Source organism: Chaetodon trifascialis, chromosome 23, assembly GCF_039877785.1.
Source record: "Chaetodon trifascialis isolate fChaTrf1 chromosome 23, fChaTrf1.hap1, whole genome shotgun sequence".
NCBI lineage: Eukaryota > Metazoa > Chordata > Actinopteri > Chaetodontiformes > Chaetodontidae > Chaetodon > Chaetodon trifascialis.
Window position 1 is genome coordinate 6,816,551 of NC_092078.1, and position 14,072 is coordinate 6,830,622.

At 43.9% G+C, this 14,072-nt stretch overlaps 1 protein-coding gene across 3 annotated transcripts in view; it reads left to right on the top strand.

Moving 5' to 3' along the window:
- Positions 1-14,072, top strand: part of chd3 (chromodomain helicase DNA binding protein 3) — a 39,697-nt gene that overhangs the window by 11,393 nt on the left and 14,232 nt on the right. For 2 of the 3 annotated variants that reach the window (XM_070993189.1, XM_070993187.1), the window contains exons 19-37: positions 89-230; positions 572-703; positions 899-1,016; positions 2,411-2,535; positions 2,621-2,852; positions 3,138-3,322; positions 4,415-4,592; positions 4,804-4,890; positions 5,474-5,559; positions 6,010-6,143; positions 6,233-6,377; positions 7,100-7,262; positions 7,381-7,544; positions 8,309-8,492; positions 8,581-8,685; positions 8,777-8,908; positions 9,861-9,969; positions 11,661-11,793; positions 13,756-13,951. In XM_070993189.1, coding sequence (XP_070849290.1) covers positions 89-230; positions 572-703; positions 899-1,016; positions 2,411-2,535; positions 2,621-2,852; positions 3,138-3,322; positions 4,415-4,592; positions 4,804-4,890; positions 5,474-5,559; positions 6,010-6,143; positions 6,233-6,377; positions 7,100-7,262; positions 7,381-7,544; positions 8,309-8,492; positions 8,581-8,685; positions 8,777-8,908; positions 9,861-9,969; positions 11,661-11,793; positions 13,756-13,951 — 2,750 coding nt within the window. The remainder of the gene's footprint in view (positions 1-88; positions 231-571; positions 704-898; positions 1,017-2,410; positions 2,536-2,620; positions 2,853-3,137; positions 3,323-4,414; positions 4,593-4,803; positions 4,891-5,473; positions 5,560-6,009; positions 6,144-6,232; positions 6,378-7,099; positions 7,263-7,380; positions 7,545-8,308; positions 8,493-8,580; positions 8,686-8,776; positions 8,909-9,860; positions 9,970-11,660; positions 11,794-13,755; positions 13,952-14,072) is intronic. The other variant, XM_070993188.1, reaches the window with a different exon arrangement.

Sequence of the window (14,072 nt, forward strand, 5' to 3'; positions counted from 1 at the left end):
TGCTACATGCCAGCACCAACTATATGTTCATGTATAATATATACAGCACTTACCGTTTCATCATTCGTCTTCATGTCTTTAAATGTAGGAAATACTACAAGCTGATTCTCACCAAGAACTTTGAGGCTCTGAACTCGAAAGGCGGAGGAAACCAGGTCTCCCTGCTCAACATCATGATGGACCTGAAGAAGTGCTGCAACCACCCCTACCTCTTCCCTGTCGCCTCCATGGTGAGAGCAGACAGAGAAAACCAGCGATGCATCATTTCTGATGTTAAATCCAAACAGTTGACCTTCTGTCTGATCACACAGGAGGTTTAAGTCCTCCGTTATTTGCTGGTATTTCATTTCTTTTCAATCCATTGGCTTGAATTACTGCTCAATCACAGAACAGTGACACCTGGTGGCCATGTTCAGTAGTGCTTTTGTATCACATTTGTGCTTTTAAGACTTTTGAGATGCAGGCGGTCTTTGTCATTTGTTTATTCTGAGGCTTCACATCATTTTTCATTAATTCATTTTAAGTTCCTGTGCTATTACTCACCTCGTTGCATGTTTTGTGCATGTTGCAGGAAGCCCAAAAGACACCAAACGGTGCCTACGAGGGGTCGGCCCTCACGAAGGCCTCTGGGAAACTGATGCTGTTGCAAAAGATGCTGAGAAAACTGAAAGAGCAGGGGCACCGAGTACTGGTCTTCTCACAGGTACACGCTCACACGGACACAGATATACAGTCAGCACAAGCACAGGCGAGTATGTTCACACACACACCAGATGGACACCTCTCTTCACAGATTCTTCCAGAAGGCTCAGCAGCAGACCGACTCCAGCTGAGGGTAATCAAGTGTAGATGAAAGCGTGCTCACATGACCGGCTTTCTTCCTCTCCTCCATTCACAGATGACTAAAATGTTGGACTTGCTGGAAGATTTCTTGGACCATGAAGGTTATAAGTATGAGAGGATTGATGGAGGAATCACAGGAGCGCTGAGACAGGAGGCCATTGACCGCTTCAACGGTGAGACACTGGATGATGTGCTGACATTAAAGGTGCAGTAAGTTCTCCATCACCTTGACTGGTCACCAGTAGGATTTACATCATTATCACCAGTTTCACTCATGCAGCTCCGTCAAATTGACAGAAATCATACATTTTACTCCACAGGAAAAAGTTTAAAGTTAGCAAACTCCATGCTCATGACAACCTTTATCAGAAGAGCCAAACTTCCTGTTTCTTCACAATAAGAGTTCCCACTTCCTGCTAACAAGGGCTAACATGTACCCTCATAGATGGAGTTATTTTATCAACTGAATGTAAAACAACCTGCAGAAATGTACTGTAAGCATATATACGTATGTATGAATGTGTATTAATACCTGGACTTGAATGATAGTCAGGGACAGCGAGCTAAATCCAAAGGAAACGCCTAATGAAGAGGGATCCTAATACAAATACTGCATCGGTACTGCATTGCTGTTTCCTTTGTGTGCTTAAGAGCTGGGCTTTTTTAGACTTCACAGTTTGCTGCTCTGCATTGCTGAGCAGATGGAGGTTCAGGTAGTTGGTAGAGGGACACGAGGAGTCAGGCAGCAGGATCAGAACTGAGAATCAGTTTCTCCAACTGATGCCAAGCCGACAGATTCCTGAGATTTATTTAGCTTTCACACCGGGCACAGCAATTATTGATGTCTGAGAGTTACAGAGGACGATTGGCACTGGGTCTCATGCTGAGTTTGTTTTTAATCTGGAATTTGGCTATATCACAAAGTAGTTGTTGGCAACAATTGGTATTAAATAATACAGAATGAACAGTAGCTGAAGGATGAGTGCTGATGGAAAAAAGAAGAGCATTGACCTGAAAAAAAGTTTCAGTATCAGGCAACCGACGAGAGTCAATTTGAGCCTCCAAACATATTTTCAGCAATAGAAAAAGCTGCACAGAGGCCATAGAAAACACAACAACACACACAAAATATTTTATTTATATATAAATATTTCAAATTTGATAAATAGAGCTTATATGACAACACTATACAAAATAGACCCCACCACACAGAACAGTGATGAGGGGGAAGAACTGCCTGGGATGGGAATCGAGCAGGTGAACAGTGGAGCTTCTGCACACCTGAGTCACATGCAGAGGTAACAAATCAGGGGCTTTGATGCTGAAAACCTGTGCAGACCTCCTTTTTTCCACACGGAAAACTGATCATGATCAGACTAACAGCATTGGTGTCAATAAAATCTTATCAATGCTCATCCATAATAATTGTGCAGTTGTACAGAGGAACATGATATTACAGGATATGGATAGAAACATCTCGATTAGAGCAGGTATCAGCAGGATTCTGTCATTAAAGAGAAATAATTAATGCCACTGTCTGTTTGTGTCGCTCTGTCTCTGCCTGCAGCTCCTGGTGCTTGTCACTTTTGTTTCTTGCTCTCCACCAGAGCTGGAGGTTTAGGCATCAACTTGGCCACAGCAGACACCGTCGTCATCTTCGACTCCGACTGGAACCCTCACAACGACATACAGGTACGACGGCCCGGCATCCGCCGATGGAGGCAGCGGTTCGGTGCGATCTGAGCTTCACCTGTCGGCTTTGTCCTTCCCTCCGCAGGCGTTCAGTCGAGCCCACAGAATCGGGCAGGCCAGAAAGGTGATGATCTACCGCTTTGTGACGCGAGCCAGCGTGGAGGAGCGCATCACCCAGGTGGCCAAGAGGAAGATGATGCTGACCCACCTGGTGGTCCGGCCGGGCCTGGGGTCCAAAGCTGGCTCCATGACCAAACAGGAACTGGACGACATCCTCAAGTTTGGAACAGAAGAGCTCTTCAAGGACGAAGGAGAAGGTGGGGTTATTTCTCACTGGCGAGCGGGATTTCCAGTAGAGTTTGGGTCAACGTTAGCGTGAGATTGATCCTAATGGAGACGAGTTGGCAGGCTGATCCACCCGCGTGAAATTATTTTGTCAAACGCACTCACTTTAACGCCCCCTCATCTCGACACATTTGGCCGGCCGACACGCTTGGCTTGTCGTGGCTTTATTGACGGTGCAGCTGGTTGACAAGAATAATTGCATTTGCTGAATTTGTCTGGAAGAACAGCACAAGTGGTCTCCACCTTTTTGACTACAGGTATGAAGAACAGCTCGAGGGATAAAGCCGAGGACGAGGGCAGCGTGATCCACTACGACAGCACGGCCATTGAGAGGCTGCTGGACCGAAGCCAAGACGCCACGGACGACTCGGACGTCCAGAACATGAACGAGTACCTCAGCTCCTTTAAAGTGGCCCAGTACATGGTCCGAGAGGAGGATAAGGTGAGAGGGAGGGGTGGTAGAAATGTTATGATGGATTTCAAGCGGGAGTTTGGATGTGGTTGAGGAGTGGGGGTTTAGTGCAGTGCAGTGCACACACTATACCGACACACTCTAAGATAAAGCAGACAGTTGGACTCCCAGATTGTTTCCAGGTTCACATGCATGTTCACAAATCATGTCATTTTCAGATCCGCCATGATCTCTCTCTCTCGGGCTGGGCTTGGGTGGTCCACATGTTGAAGTATCTTTGTGCTCCTGATGGTCTGTTTTGGATAAAAGTACAATATAAATGCAGCCGTTTTTATCCTCCACACACATAACATAAGCCCTGTTTGAGTTAGAAATTGACAGAAAGAGATAAAAAGGTTTTTTTTTCCCAGTGTCCCACTAAATTCAGAAGTACATACACACACAGACACACATGCCAGCATGTGGGGCTGAATGTGAATGAAACATTTCGTTGCTCATTTCAGTCCATAGAAAATTGCAAAAAGAAATCATCAATAAAGTGATTATGTAAAAGTCTCATTTTGGACTTTTTGTTGGACAGTGTGGACATGTCTTCTGAAATGTTACAGGCCAAACGATGAATTGGTTTAAATAATCAGCAGATTAATGGATAATGAAACTAACTGGTAGTTGCAGAAAGGTGCTGCCGCCGGCCTGTTTGCCTCATGATGCAGGAAAATAAATGTGCGTGTTGTTGTGGCGGAAAGATGCAGCACAGACAGAACGAGTTCAATGCAGCCACCACAAAACAGACTCAGCTCAACTGAAAACAGCACAAAGACAATATATTTAATGATTTCCCTCGTGAGCTTCACTGATTTCTGTAAATATCTGCTTATTCTGAATTTGATGCAGCAACGTGTTTCAAACACATTTGGACAGGAGCAACTAAAGACTGGGAAAGATGTGGAATGCTCCAAAAACACCTGTTTGGAACATTCCACAGGTAAACAGGTTCATCGGTAACAGATGATAGTATCATGATTGGGTATGAAAGGAGCATCCTGAACAACTTGTACCAGGGTCTTAACTTGCAGCAAAGGAGGGTTTTTAACTCAAAGCTGTGCTCCTCTGACGCTCCAGATCGAGGAGATCGAGCGGGAGATCATCAAGCAGGAGGAGAACGTGGATCCGGATTATTGGGAGAAGCTGTTGCGACATCACTACGAACAGCAACAAGAGGACCTGGCGAGCAAACTGGGTAAAGGCAAGAGGAACCGCAAGCCGGTCAACTACAACGATGCTGCGCAGGAAGACCAAGGTAGGGCCTGGCAGCCTTAACAGGCTCAGTAAACTCCTGTCAAGTAGTTCAGGATCATGTTCAAGAGGACTCTATATCTATGTTTTTATTCTAATCTGATGATGTCAGTAGAAATAGTATTTTAGACGACACATCCTCTGTTTGAGTCGTTTATTGCACAGTGGAAGTGAATGGGCCTGGCCTATTGACAAACCACCGTGTGCTGTTTCAGAGTGGCATGCTGACATTTCAGATAACCAGTCCGAGTATTCAGTGGGCTCCGAGGAGGAGGACGAGGACTTTGACGATCGGCCAGAAGGTAAGGAGAGAGGGCGAAAGAGAGACGTCAACCCGAGCTGTGCCGCTCGTGAGCACAGAGCGATGCCTGCTGTAACACACACGCACACTCATCGGGTCTGTGTTGAATTACAGGTCAAAATTGATTTAGTTGTTACAGTCGCCTGGCAGAGTCAAACTAGTCGGATCGCCAAAAATGCAGACCTCCTTCCACCTCCTCCCCCGTCCTTCTGACAGTCAGAGGAAAACACTCAAAGCATTTGAGAAGTTTCTGGTGGAATGTTCTAATGATCTACAAACACCAGCCATCAACTAGCTGCTTATTAGCATGCATATTCGTAGCATATTGCCGCTTTATAAGTCATTATAAAACACATATTAATGCCTTATTCTGCATGACCAGTTTTTTCTTAATCACCTCCTATTTAGTGCTTATTGATAGCAAGTAAGGAAATTGTCGTACATGAATTGTAACAACTTAAGAATAAAGCATTAATATGTTTTTATAAGGACTACTGAGGAGCAAATAGGCTACCAGTACGCATGCTAATGAGCAACTCGTTAACAGACGTTATCTTGACTATGTCGCCTCCTGTGACCTGCAGGTCGAAGGCAGTCGCGTCGCCAGTTGAGGAATGAGAAAGATAAACCTCTGCCTCCTCTCCTGGCCAGAGTGGGAGGCAACCTCGAGGTTTGTACAACGCTCTGGAACCAGCTCTGCTTTCATTTTGCTTGTTTTTTTTTATTATATTGTGATATTACTGGAATCTGTCAGATTTGTTTCAAGTTGAACTTGCGCTCTGAGATATTTTTCTAACAATCTAACAGTCTTAAATTGGAGATTGGAGCTATTACATCTCCAACAGCTCTGAACCTTCCAAGCTCATTCATCATCCTGATAATAGCGGACGTGATTATGAGTGCCAGCGCTGTTCAAGTTTATTTTAGATTTATTAGGTAATCAGATGTACTCGAAAAAGGCCTTGGGGCGTTTGAGAAATGCATGAATGAAAAAAAGTTTTCTCACTTCCAGGGTTTACACGCATGCAGACGCATTTAAACAGACTGGCAGCGTCTTCGCCGTGCAGACTGCGCCAGCTTCCTTCAGGATTATCTGAAATAACATCATTTCCATCATTAGGTGCTGGGATTTAACACACGCCAGCGAAAGGCCTTCCTGAACGCAGTGATGCGCTGGGGGATGCCGTCTCAGGACGCTTTCGCCTCTCAGTGGCTGGTCAGAGACCTCAGGGGCAAGACTGAGAAAGAATTCAAGTGAGGAAAAACTGCGCTGAAGGAAAATATTCAATCTTCCTCCATTCCTATCCGTCCTTTAACCGCACGTTTGTCCTCTTCTTTGCCAGAGCCTACGTGTCTCTCTTTATGCGTCACCTATGCGAGCCGGTGGCCGACGGGGCAGAGACGTTCGCCGATGGCGTGCCGAGGGAGGGCTTGTGCCGGCAGCCGGTGCTCACCCGGATCGGCGTCATGTCTCTCGTCAAGAAGAAGGTGAGACCAAAGCCGCTCTGCCTCTTAGGTCGAGACAAATGAAGCATGTTGTCAAGACAAAACAAGGGAGTTCATGGCTAAACAACCACCATTGTTGATGAAATCTGTCTGACATGACTCATCAGAAGTTTGATTCACGTTACCTTCAGTCACATTCACCGACTTCCTTCCTCGCTCCTTGAAGTATCATCTGTTGTTTCCCGTGTCGCCATTGACCTGCGACCAATGAAAACTGCCCTATAGAGAGATAATTATTGAATGCAAAGACATTGAATGGCTATTGCTGTGCATAAAAAGTATCATAAACAGGGTTTGCTTTCATGAAAATCATAAGGATTATAGCTTTAATGTCCACATCAGCAGGGTCCATAAGTAGTAAGACGTCTTAAATTCAGTAAACTCTAAGGCAGTGTAGTCTTTAGGTCTTGAATAAAACGTGTTTTTCCAGTGAAGAAATCAACCCTGACATCTTGAAATATTTTCTGATTAGCCTACCACTCTCTGTTCGCCAGTTTACTTGAATTTATCCAAACATCTTCAATCCAGTTCTCAGTCCAACTTGTCGAAACCTGCTGACATCGTGATCTGCTGTCTATGCCAGGGGGAATGTATGATATACTGCCAGGCGAGCAGGGCAAGTGGGTGGTGAGTTTAAATAAGGTGGTATTAGGTAAAGTGAGCGCGTGCCAAGCTTTTTATTTTGCTGAGTGTTGTGTGTCCAGATCCAGGAGTTTGAGCACATCAACGGGCGGTGGAGTCTTCCAGAGCTCAAGCCTGAGGTCAGCATAGACAAAACCTCCTCCAGGGCCTCCTCTCCTGCCGTGAAGACCGCCACACCCACCCCCGACGCCAGCTATAACAACACACCTTGCACCTCTAAGCCAGGTAGCCAAACATACGCTCACCAGATCCAGCAGGGGGCACTCCATGTAAAGGGCGCCAGATAAAGCTCAGTCCAACCAACAGCAATGTGTTTTTGCGTGTCTATTTATAACACCTGCAGCAACCCCTGCTCCCTCAGACAAGCTGGAAAAGAATGGAAAAGAGGTAGAGAAGGAGGAGGACAAAGAGGAAGGCGAAGCCCCGTCTGACAAAGAGAAAGTGAAGGACAAAGAGAAGGATGAGGGGAAGGAGGTGGACGGCAACAGGACTGCAGACCCAGAGGAGGTGGGACACTGTCCTCAAACCAGCAGACACTTAACAGCTAAAGCATCTACATCCTGTCCAATTAGTGTGTTCTTAATCAGCCAATTAAGGCTAATTAAAGTTTTCTTTAACGTTTCTGTTTTATGTTCCTTTTGCAAAACCTCAGTTTAATCAATAAGAGACGCTGATGGAGTTACATCTAATGCAAGAGATACAGATAAATGAGTCACACTCTTCTGTTTTTCTTATGTGTTTTGCCACAAAGCCCATATACTTCGCACGACTTTCAACACATTCCCAAGGCATGCCATTGTTTTTTGCGTGTCTTTCTTGCTTCCAGTCAGGTTTTTCTGCTCACTTTCATGCACCATGAAAATGAAAAATGACATTGTTATTGTGTGGCAAACAGCGCGGGTTTGGAAGAAACCATGCTTTAAATGGAATTATGGCGGCATTTTTATATCAAATGGAAAATACTGGCTGCCCGTGAGGTAGAAAAACACAAAGCAAACTATTACAGCATGCTCTGGAAAGTGCTCATCCAAAATGTTAAGTATAAAAAAGACAAATGTCTGCAACATACAGTGATGATGGTGGTGTCTGTTTAATAAACTGAATAACAGTGTGGCCATCAATCATGAATAATAATTAAGATTTACATATGTTCCATTGCTGCCAATAGATCCCCCTAAATCCTTCACACTGCACCTTTAAAGCTGATTGACATTTAAAGATTCTATCATACAACAACAAAGAGACCATGTCCATCGTGCTGCTTCCCATAGCTTTCCTCTTCGACAAAAGAGACATCACACAATGCGTCCCCTGGTCAGAAAGCCGAAGGCAAGGAAGGCAGCGACCTGAAGCAGGAGGAGAAGAAAGAAACAAGCGACCCTCCAACGGAGGAGAAAAAAGAGGAGAGTAAAGAAGAAACAAAGCAAGACACAGAGGTCAAAGAGGAGAAATCAGGTACGGTCAGTTGGATGAAATTGAACGTAGCGTGGAGCAATGCAGTAGAAGTTCTTCTAGGTGTGAATTGTAGTGTTTTTCCCTGCAGATGGAGAAAAGGCAGCAGAGGAGAAGGAAAAAGACAAAGAGACACCCACAGCGGCAGAAGCGACGGATGCTAAGGACAAAGCCGAGGTGGCTGATGTGAAGAAAGGTACCTCTCACTGTCTGTGATCTCCGCTGCCTTAGAAACACAAGCTCCTTTCTCTGCTAAATGATACCTTTGCTGCCTTTCTCCGAAACAGAGGAAGTCAAGGGTGAAAAGGATGCTGGGAAAGAAGTCAAAGCAGCGAAGGAGGAGGCGCCGAAGGGCAACGGGAAGCCTCCCGTGGAGCGACCTCGCTTTATGTTTAACATCGCAGACGGCGGCTTCACTGGTCAGTATTGATCCTTCAGCTGATCGATGTGGTGGCGTATGCGCAGCAATGCATTTAGTTTTGTTAGTTGTGTATTTGTAAATGTAAAACAGTCAACAGATAACATGTTAAGAAAAATAATTGTTTGCTGCAGGGATAATCAGCAACACGGTCAGCTTTAATTACCTCCGGATTTTTAACCACCAAGTTGGACATACCGGAGTTTTAAGAATAATTGTGGCTTTCTAGTCACAGTTTTGCATTGGCAAGTCGGAAACTGTTAATTACAGTAACTCAGACATGACATGAACGCAGCAGTAGCCTTGTTAAAGTGGAAGCGATTACACCTGGGAAGGATGTTTTCAGGCCTGGATGCTTGTTTTCTCTTCAAGTGGCGACACTGTCGGTTCCTAAAATCTCAGGATCGCCAACAGGACACCTGAAGAGCCCCACGACAGATCAAAACAGCGTCGGCTTATTAGTTGCAAGTGCCAAACAGATGTTATCAGAGCAATTTTATTCTGTACGGCAATATTTTAAGTAAGAGCTGTATCCCTGTCTGTTAGACCTACAAAGATCTGTATGTATTATTCAAAAAATAAATGTAATGTAGCTTAGACACATTGTTTGGGACTGGGAGGATCAACATTTTTCTTGGATAAAAATACTCCCTGAAAGGATCCCTGAAAGATGAGGAGAGAAAGGTGAGAAGGTGAAAATAACTTGTTAAGTTGTCCAAACAAGCCACCAAGTAGTCTAAACAACACAGAATTCACCACTAATACAAAAACCATTCCCCTCGCTTCCCAGAGCTTCAGCACGAAGGCAGCCGTGAGCCAAAACGAGCCTCACCTTGAGCTCAAACCCAGAACGGCTCTTTGTTCTGTGGAAACACCTGCAGCCAGGTTTCAGCTAGCTAAGCACTTTGAGACCAGCAGCCTCAGCTTTACTTTGTGTTGGCTTCACCCCGCAGAGCTGCACACTCTTTGGCAGAACGAGGAGCGGGCTGCCATCTCCTCGGGGAAGATGAACGAGATCTGGCACCGCCGACACGACTTCTGGCTGCTGGCGGGAATCGTGATGTATCCTTGACAGCAGTTGCCCGGGCAATGACCCCGGCGTGTTTATTTTTCTATCAGCCGGCAGAAGCCCAGCGTAATAAGTCAACAAGCCAGCCAGAGCTCAGTAAACAGCAAACCGTCTGCTGGAAGCTGATGTAGTGGCTCATTTAGTCCATGTTGTTCCCTCTATTATGGTAATTAAGGCCATGCAGCATTCACATAAAACTGGTTAAACTGAAATAATAAGGGAGAAATGCATCAGAACCTGCCTGAAACCCATTATGTGCTAAAAAACAGCAATTTTGTATTTTAAGAAAATGAAAAATTTAATGAATCACCCTTATAAAACAGTGTTTAGCTTAAAGGAATAGCTTAATATTTTGGGAAATGAACTTATTTGCTGAGTTATTTGCTTATTTTTTGAGTAGATGGATATCACTCTCAAGTCTGTTGCTTAACTTAGCATGACGACAGTAAACAGTGGTAAACAGCTACCTAGGTTGGTTGCCTAAAATAAGCAACCAAGGAGACATTTTGACATTTCTGTTTATGAACATTTTAAGCTAATCACATACAACGTGCTCATTAGTGATCTTCAGAGGTGCTGCTTGGACTTTGTTACCCTCAGAAAGAGGCAGTTTAGCAGAGCCCACTGGCTGCTAGCTGTAACTTTGTATTGAATGGACAGTTGTAAGAGTGAGTCCTTTCACCTAAGCCTTGCTAAGAAGTGAGGTAGCATGTTTCCTAAAACTGTATGGAGCTGGAGTCCGGAGGCTTTTTGCCAGGCTTAGCATAATTGACTGGAATGTGCAGGAAACAGCAAACTTGGCTTCGTCCAGAATTTAAAAATAGACTTACCAACACTTTATAAAGGTCACTGTATCTCATTTGTTCAATCCATACATAAGTAGAAAATAGAAAAACAACTGTTTGTTGTTTAGGGGGAGCTATATGCTGTAGTTTGTCTCCCCAGGAAATGCTGGGTTTGGTACCATGGTGCCTTTACACCTTAAACAGAGACCTTTTCCATGAAGTTATAGCACGTAACTCCTCGTGAAACCACAAATGGTCACCTTTATATTTCTAATTGTGTACAAATTAAACAAACAAGACACTATATGTTACTTACCGAGCTGTACATGTGTTGGTGGGCATATTTTTTAGCTTAGACAAGAGCCAGGCTAGCTGTTTTCTTAGAGCTTTATGCTAGCTTTTATGCTAAGTCATGCTAAATATAAGAAATGGAATAAACATATTTTTCCACAAAAACTAACAATATTCCATGAAATAGTTACAGCATGTAACTCCTTGTAAAACCACAAAAAATAACATGTTTTTGAACTTTGGGCAGAGCCAAGCTAGCAAGTGTCCACTTGTTCTTTATGCTAGTTTTTACTGTATGCTAATGTAGGCAGTCATGCTAATCGTCTCCTGGCTCCAGCTCTATATAAAACACACAGGTGTGAGAGCCGTGTTGATCTTCCCAGGTAAGATTCTTTTAGAAAGCAAGTGTCTTCCAAAATGTTGAACTCCTTTAATTTTTATGTGCTTCATAACTTCTCCATTGCTGAAAAAATCTGAAAACTTTCCCTGTGTAGCTTCACTGTGTTGTTACCTTTATGATGCTGGGTAGGGAAGATGATGACCCACATAGCGCTGCTGCACGCTGTCTTTTACACAAAGTGTTACATGACCCTTGACCCCTGTGCCAGTCACGGCTACGCCCGATGGCAGGACATCCAGAACGATCCCCAGTTCGCCATCGTCAATGAGCCTTTCAAGTCGCAGGCGAATAAAGGCAACTTCCTGGAGATGAAAAACAAGTTCCTGGCTCGCCGCTTCAAGGTAAGGCAAGACATAGCTAGAGCTGCTTCACCTTGACTTTCAGAAGCAGAGACACTAGATTCACTGTTCAGGTTTTAGTAGTTAAGCTGTTTTATTCAGCTTTTTTTCCCAATACCTGACAAAATATAACATTCATTAGATTAAGAAGCCAAATTTCTCAAACATTAAGTATAAGAACTTTGCCTAAATAAAGTCTTTAACTGGCAGAATCAATCAGGAGATTATGACTATGAGCAGCAAACAAAACTCAAAAAATCCCAGCTGTACTTTTATGCAAACGACCTATTTTAGTAACATTTCGCAGTGTCTTCGATCATGTGACTTCTTTGATGGTCGGATGACAGATGCCCCTAGACCCACATATTGGCTTGATGGTATTGCTGACCGCTGCACTTCTGGAAAAGCTCTCATCCTGTTTTTGACCGGCTCACATGTTTCAGATCCTGCCCTCAACATCCTCATTCACTGTATCTCGGCTTCTTTCACGCCCTTCGTATCTCTCTTGCTAAGTCATCGGAAGTGTATTTCTTGACTGGACGCGTGCTTTTTTTACCTTGTTCTTTGCTGCCATTCAGATCAGGAGTCGTATCTTAACGCCTCTCAATGCAATCAGTGACTTCAGCTGTGCAGGGGAGGAGCTTAAGGTATATAGAGTCTCTCATGCTCTGAGGAGACTGAAATGTTTGAAGCACTCATTTGATAAATGCCAGAACAGTTCAGGAATCTACTTGTCAACAAAACACTGAGCTCTTCTGTGATCTTCATGCTTTAGAAATAACTCTTTTTCCTAATCTGCTGTCATTGTTCTGCACACATTGTTATCTGTCTCATTCTGCCGCCTGTTTTTCATTATTTCTTGGCGAGATAGTTATTGTACATCCTCCTGAATTCATCAAATTGTCCAAAAAACACCAGTGTTTGTTGTGGACCCGTGCCCCTGTTCCACACTTGATACTGATTCTAAGGTGGTTTTAAGTAGGTAATGTGTTCACACTGGAAAAATGAAAGTAAACTCAAAAGGTTCACTGAAAAAACACTTGATTTTGGAGTGTGCTGTTGATGGAAAGTAGTATCCCACAATGCAATGCACAATGGAAATTCGCACAGCTGTGAAACATTACAACAAATTGTTGATAGTGGTGAGACAGCTGAGGACAATTTCAGAACAGTTAGAAATCTTTGGTTTCTGTTTTCTTCAAACTGAATTCATGAAGACGTGTTTTCATTTTACATTTATCATGAAAATTTTGTTAAATAATAGACACGGAGGGTGCAGTCGTAGTATGTCAAAATAAAAGACAGGAAAAACATGTAAAATGAAAAGAATTGTGTATGTTTGCGAGGGTGATGATGGGAAGATTTGGACTGTTTCTGTTGTTTTATGTGCAATTTTTGGGGTTTTGCAGAAGTATTTTCATTTACTTATTCCACATTTTTGAATGAAATATTTACCTTTAAGATCACAACATTTGCTACAAAATGAGAATCATCTCTTGGTTCTTATATTCAAAATACACACAAGATGCATAAAAGCTTTGCAGCAAAATTATACTACAACTGAACACGACAAGTGAATGATTCTGGTTCATTTCCACAAAAAGTACATGAGTATTAGCAAAGCGTGAAATTGAAATAGTAGCATACATATGAGGCTTGGTTTTAAGTCCAGAGTCGCAGTTTGATTAATGTCTGTTAGCGCATCGGTTCTCTTTAGTCCAGAACAGACAGTAAATTCATTTCTTGTATACTCGCTGCTGAAACAGGACTGGAATTGGGACACAGTGTGAATCAAGCACTTTGTTTATTGCAATCTGAACTTACTAATGTTAGATGTTTCACCTGCCTTTAACAACTTCTGGCATGAAGCGTTACAGACCAGCCGGGCTTGTAAATGTGAATTTATGCCTCTGTGTGATACAATAGATGCTGGTTTGACTTCAATGCATTTTCACTCTCGTCCAGCTGTTGGAGCAGGCGCTGGTGATAGAGGAGCAGCTGCGACGGGCGGCCTACCTGAACATGACCCAGGACCCCACCCACCCGGCCATGGCGCTCAATGCACGCTTTGCAGAGGTGGAGTGCCTCGCCGAGTCGCACCAGCACCTCAGCAAGGAGTCGCTGGCGGGCAACAAGCCGGCCAACGCTGTCCTGCACAAAGGTCGGGGCTGATGGGATGATGCCAGTCATTTTGTCTGCACAGTTAATTAAAAACACAAATTCAGTATGTGCAGAGGAAGCAAACAGCCAGCCTCAGATCGGCAGACAGATAATAGCAGGCG